The 7,095-nt window shown below is 35.5% G+C and overlaps 1 protein-coding gene across 1 annotated transcript in view; it reads left to right on the forward strand.

Moving 5' to 3' along the window:
• Window positions 1-7,095, forward strand: part of POF1B (POF1B actin binding protein) — an 86,945-nt gene that overhangs the window by 17,759 nt on the left and 62,091 nt on the right. Inside the window, exon 3 of the mRNA XM_008700619.2 lies at window positions 407-487. Within this exon, the coding sequence (XP_008698841.2) occupies window positions 407-487 (81 nt within the window). The remainder of the gene's footprint in view (window positions 1-406; window positions 488-7,095) is intronic.

Genomic DNA, 7,095 nt, shown 5'->3' on the forward strand with positions numbered 1-7,095 from the left:
ACACACACACACACACACACACACACACAATTTTCTCTCTGTGTCTCCTTCCGTTTTTAAAAATATGAGATAATAAATTTTAAGCTATATTTTCTTCTAATATTGTGGGGGTATTACAATGCAATGAATATTTATGAAACTCTCATCAACTATAGCTTGGAATGTGTGATGAATTACCATGAAATGAGTATTTAATAGAAATACCTAGCACAATGCTGAATACAAACACAAGTTTTCATATATGTTTCTAAGACTGAAGTTAACTAAAACCATAATTTCATATGTCATCATTTATGCAAATGACTTTTAAAATTTCACTCTGAAAATTGCTCCCTATTATTATTATTAATGGCTTCAAGGTCACTAAGCAACTATAATTATATGCAGCTTTTATCTTTCCTTACAGGAACTCCATTCTCCAACAGTGAAAGTCACTGCATATCCACAGACTACTATTAGGAGATACATAGTACAAAATCCTGAACAGGTGAGCTATATCACACAAACTCTTGTCCCAACCTATAATTCCTTAGAAGTTGATAGCTTAAATGAGAAGGGTGAGTCAGTTACCAGATCCCTAAAATCAGATCATTGGGAGTTTCTTCTGGTTATAAAGTTAATTTTTAATCATTAGTATAAAAAAAGTCATTTTTAAATATTTTTAAAGATTTTATTTTTAAATTTTTTTAGTGATTCATCAGTTGCATGTAACACCCAGTGCTCATTACATCAAGTGCCCTCCTTATTGCCCATCATCCATATATCCCTTCCTCCCACCCCCTTCTCCTCTAGCAAATCTCAGTTTGTTTCTTAGTTATGAGTCTCTTATGGTTTGCCTCCCTCTCTGTTTTTATCTTAGTTTTCCTTCCCTTCCCCTATGTTCATCTGTTTTGTTTCTTAAATTCCATATATGAGTGAATTCATATGGCATTTGTCTTTCTCTGACTGACTTATTTCACTTATCATAGTGCATTCTAGCTCCACCCACATCATTGCAAATGGCAAGATTTCACTCTTTTGAATGGCTAAGTAATATTCCATTATATATATTTACCACATCTTCTTTATCCATTCATCTGTCGATGGACATCTGGGCTCTTTCATAGTTTGATTATTGTGAACATTGCTGCTATAAACATTGGGGTGCATGTGTCCCTTTGAATCACTATTTAAAAAAGTCATTTTTAATTCCAGACAACTATGTGCCCATATACTCTGATTTACTGAGGCAACAGTTCCAAGCAGCATGGAAAGTCTTGGGTTATAAAATCTTTCTACTTCTATAGCACCACCTTGTACTACAAAGGATTCTGTAGCCTTTAAACCAAAAGAAAAAAGACAAAGTTCTTTCACAAACTTCACATAAAAGCTATCAGCTGTTACATCAGGGGTTGGAGTCCTTAGTTTATTTAGATTTGACATTGAGATATGGGATAGGAAGAAGAAAATGAAAAATCAAGAGTTCAAACTGTCTCCATGCCTTTATTGCCTATCCTGTAAACTTTTGTGCCTATCAGCGAGCTCTTTTGAAAATTATAGTTATATTTTCTACTAAGATATATAACCTTATATTTTACAAACTAGGATATTATTCTCTATCTCATTTTGAGGAGAAAATTAAGAAAACTTTTTCCCACAGTAAAAAGCCTTCCTCAACACACGCAAAACCATATACAGTCCTTCTTTAGCTCTAACAGGAAGTTCTATGGGCTTATAAGGACAAATTTTACAAATAGAAACAGTGTGCCACAGATAATAACACAGCAATTCTTTGTGTTGCTCTTTATTTTATTTCTCCATGATTGCAAGAAAGAATCTCCCCCTCTCTCACAAAATAAAATCAATTATTTGCTTCAGTTGTGGAAAGCAAAGGATTAAATTAGGGTAACATACTTGATACTACTCTAGGTGCATGGGTGGGGGGGTGCACAGTTTTTCTACTATCTGTTCTCCCCTCTTTTTTCTTTATTTTAAAATCGTTTTCTCATGTCTCTTCAGCTACAAAGGCAGTTAGTTGTGTATGTGTTCATGCGTGAACATATGAGCATGCGGGTCTGTGGTCAGGGGGATGATTATTTTGAACATTTGCTTCAGTTTTCACGTATTTTTTGTAAATATCAAAAGAGAATGTGATTACAATAAAGCAATTGCTTGTGCCTTCTTTTGCAGAATCAAATGTTTAAACAACAAATCTCAAAAGTGTGTTGGGGAAGGGAGACATAAAGAGAGATTGGGAGATGAGAATGTACATTTTTCTATGACATGGCCACTTTACCCTTTCCCCTTCTTCTTCCCTTTTTCTCTTTTTTCTTTCTTTCACATACAAACTGGGGAATTTGTATACTTGGATGCATATTACATTTGATATCCCTGGCTTTCAAATAATTAGTTCTAGATAGCACTTTTTTTTTCATAATGTGAGAATTGTTGTGTTTACCTAGGATATATTCACAGTGTAATTTTTAAATATCAAATAATTTGGATTCCAACCCACTTTGTCAGTGATTCTTATTTGACTTTGAATAAATTCTTATTCTTAAGTTAATGGAGAAAAGGAAGAATTAATGTTTATTAGCTATATGCTCCATGCTAGGAAATTTACATATTTTATCCCATTTAATCCTAAAAAGGTGAGAAAATAGAAGCACAAAGAAGTTCAGTTATTTATTCAATGAATATTTATCAATTGTCTACTATGTATTAAAAATAGCTCCAAGAATTGGGGATAGAGCTGTGAACAAAACAAAGTCCCACTCTTCTTGAAGCTTAGGCTTTTAACTAGCCTCAAACTATTCAGTTACAAAGTAAGAGTGGGAACAGAAATTGAACAATGCCCATCTGGAAAGATATATTTGCAAATTAAGGACAATTGAGGATGTAGGTGAATTAGGATCCAGAGACTCATCTACATACCAACTTCCCCTCATCATCTCCTGTGATGGTGTAATACAAAGGCAGAGAAATTAGAAGTATGTATGGAAATGCATAACATTTGTAACACTGAACCTGCCCATGTATAAAGGCTTATTATTATGGCTGTGTTCAACTACAAAGAAGCAAATAGTTTCTTAGGGAAAACCCCCAGCCGAGGGTAATGATTATTTTAAAGCTTTTAACTCTTTCTATTATTGAGGAATAAAACAAATTTCAACCCCAATGCTTTGTAAACAAAAATAATCTAACTTGTTTTGCAGAACAGCTTGAAAATCTTATTTAGATATATTCCCCATTTTATTTATCTAAGTATATGCCTTTTTGTCTGTTCTTTTAAATCCCCCCAGGAGAAGATTCTGGTGTAATTACAATATTTATAATAAGCTGAGCCTCGTAAATGGCAACTTTATACTCTTCCACCTCCCAGCTTGTCTAATCTTCACTTCTCCTCCCTGTAATTAAACTGATCTCAATCTACTTCTCTTATTATGATTTCCTTCTACCTCTGTTCAGCCTTTTTAAATTTTTGGTTGTTCATGATCTTCTTTATTCTCCATTTATTGTCATTTTAGTCAAAGCATTCTGGTATATAATTTGACCTAGAAATGAAGAAAATATTTTTGTCCCATCAGTAGATAGAATCCAATTGATATTAATCAGTTTTATTAATTTTCTAGTTGTGGAGCTCTTGCTATGGGGACTGAACTGTACAGCCTTCATATGGGTGAGGGGAAAGAAACAAGACATAGTTCCCATACCAAAAAAGCTTACAGTTCCTCTTGGCAAGGGAAATAAGATATGTCCACAAATAGCTATGAAAATATATGGTGGGGTGTATGATAGATGACACGAGAAAATTACAGATTCAGTCTTACTGAAGTTCCAGGGGTTGGAGATAACATATTTATTTGAGGGAATCAGAGAAGGATTTATTATGGTATTTAAGGTATTATTACAGTTAACATTGTTGCTAGTATCATTTTACTAATGAGGAAATCAAAGGTTAAATAAGTGTGGCTTGTTCAGGTCTTCTTTTTTTTTTTTTTAAAGATTTTATGTATTTATTTGACAGAGAGAGACAGCCAGCGAGAGAGGGAACACAAGCAGGGGGAGTGGGAGAGGAAGAAGCAGGCTCATAGTGGAGGAGCCTGATGTGGGGCTCGGTCCCATAACGCCGGGATCACACCCTGAGCTGAAGGCAGATGCTCAACTGCTGCGCCACCCAGGCGCCCCTTGTTCAGGTCTTCTGACTCCAAATCTATTGCTGTCTTTTCTGACAGTTATTCTGGGGGTAGTTTTGATAAGACTTAATAACTTATGTTGAATATGGAATTGAAAGAAGAAGAAAAGTGGGGTGCCTGGGTGGCTCAGTCAGTTAAGTGGCCAACTCTTGATTCTGACTCAGGTCATGATCTCAGGGTTCTGGGTTGGAGCCCCGCATCAGGTTCCACTCTCAGTGGGGAGTTTGCTTGAGGATTCTCTCTCTCCCTTTCCCTCTGTCCCTACCCCCATTCATGCTTTCTCTCTCTCAAATAAATAAAAATAAATCTAAGAAAAAAAAGAAGACTAAAAGTCATATATCACCCCAAGCTTCTCAGTTTGAGATACTGGGAGTATGGTAGCCCAATTAAGAAGTGAGGGGGAGCAGAAGCTCATTTGGAAAGGGGTAGATCATGAGATCTGCTTGAACCAGTAGTGTTTGAGGTGCATGGAAGGGAAGATGATCTCACAAGGGCAGTTAAAAATGACCTGAAGAGGGGCACCTGGGTGGCTCAGTTGGTTAAGTGGCTGACTCTTGATTTTGGCTCAGGTCATGATCTCAGGGTCCTGGGATTGAACCCCTTCTTAGTCTCCATGCTCAGCGAGGGATCTGCTTCAGTATTCTCTCTCCCCTCTCCCTCTGCCCCTCCACCTGATTGCTCTCTCTCTCTCTCTCTCTCAAAAAAAAGTAAATCTTAAAAAAATTACCTGGAGAGGGCAACTGCATGGCTCAGTTGGTTGTGTCTGACTCTTGATCTCAGCTCAGGTCTTGATCTCAGGGTCATGAATTCGAGCTCCACACTGGGCTCCATGCTGGGTGTGGAACTTACTTAACAAGAACAACAATAAAAAAGACTGGAGAAAGGTCACATTTGAGGTAGAGACATGGAAGTTATTCCTTTGAATGTTGTCATTGTAGCTGTGAGACTGAATGAGAAAACCAATGGGTAATGGAGAAGGTTGAGGTACAGAACTTTGAGAAATGCCTAACTTAAAGAAACAGAAAGGAGCCCCTTTCATGCACAGAGGAGTTGTCAGAAAGAAATGTGAACAAAGAGTAACTGAAACAAATAGAGAAAGGGGGTGGTCAACTGTCTCAAATAACCAAAAGGCCAAAGAGGATGAGGATGAAGTTTGAGAATAGAGAGTTTGTCCATTAAGTAATGGTGATGTTTGAGGTTTCCCTATACTTGTGGAAGCAAAACCCAGATGTGCAAAGTTAATGCGTGAATAGATCGAGAAGCGGAGGAAATAAATGAAGATTACTCTTCTAAGAAGGATATCTTTCAAATAAATGAAGGAAAGATGGGATGGTAGCTAAAGGAAAACAGAATCTTGGAGATCTGAGAAATTTATAGGGAGAGGAAAAAGAACCAATAGTAAGGCAAAAGATCCCACAGAGAAGGGGCAAATGGAACATAATTCTGGAAGAGACAAGAGGGGATAGGATTCCAGGTATAGAGAAGTGACTTCAGGATAAAAGGAGGACTTTGTCTTTCTTGGTAATGAGATGGAAGGAGCAGAAATTGAAGAGAGATTTTTGAGGTACAGATGAAAATGAAGGGATCTCATTGAATAGATCTTGGTTTTCTCAGTAAGAAGAAGGAGAATGAGGGAATGTGAGCATAGGGGATTGAGGAAATTGAAAAAACATTGTAACCACAGTTATAGAGAATTTGATAAATACAACTGTGACCATGAAGGTTAGAGAGACTCTTAAAGTTAGGTAACTTGAATTTGTACTGAGCCAAATCAGCAAACATTTTTTTAACTTCTTCAGCAAGGTTTCATGGCCTGGGAACAGCAAAGTAGATGCTGGGGATTATGTACTTTGTTAGATGTGAGAACTACTGCCATAGATTCTAAAAGTAACAATTAAAATGATAAAATCAGCCATCTTTGAAGACACCTATTAATTTTTAGGGTGGATCTGGAACCAATTCAAGTGTACAGATAAAAAAAATAAGCTGCCAAAATAGTAAAGCTAACAGCTCATTTGTGAAAAATCTAAGACTTTAATTAAATTTATTTTGCTGAACTGTTTTACTAAGAATGATTTATTCAAATATAGTAAATTTTGGTTTTAATTTTTTAAACATTTTGGGAAAATAATAATCTCCTAAATGTGGAAGTTTTTTTTCAGTAAGTCATTTAAAATAGTAAGCCCAGCACACATTTTGGAGAGAATCAACACTGTTAGGACCCAAACCATTTTTCTTCTCAAAAATAATAATGGTTCAGCATTTATAGTGAACAAAGAGAAATTTTCTTTTGCTAACTTTGTTTTCCCCTGTTAGAAGGTGCTTGTATCTTTAAGATAAACATTCATGTCATCTCTTCTCATCCAGTCATCTGTTCATTCACTATGGGGTATTCAAGATGGATACAGTCCCTGCCTTCAATAAGCCTATTTTTGTGTATACTTTATCTTGATATCTTAGAATAGCTCTAACAAAGTTCTCATCAATTTTTTTAAATGCAGTATGGACTTAAAATATTATATTACTATATTATTACAAATCAATATCATTTGTACATTAAAATCACAGATTAAAGGTACTTTAGAATACATTAATTTACTTGATATAAAGTGCTCTGCATTACTATCTCCGTGATAAGAAAACTAAGCCTCAGAGAAGTTAAATGACTTTCCCACATTTCCACAAGTAGGTGATAGAAGCAGAACTGAATACAGATGTTATGACTCCAGAATTTTTTTCCATTACACTTTCTTCCACTAATTTTAATAGATCTAATGGATGTGTAGTAGTCCAAATCCAATCCTATTTGGAATTCTCACCTGTTGACATCTCTGAAGCATTTATACTGTCACTTATCTTTCTACTGCTTTATGAAAATTTTTCATCTTTATTTATTTATTTATTTATTTATTTATTTATT

This window comes from Ursus maritimus (assembly GCF_017311325.1).
Source record: "Ursus maritimus isolate PB19 chromosome X unlocalized genomic scaffold, ASM1731132v1 scaffold_X1, whole genome shotgun sequence".
Taxonomy (NCBI): Eukaryota; Metazoa; Chordata; class Mammalia; order Carnivora; family Ursidae; genus Ursus; species Ursus maritimus.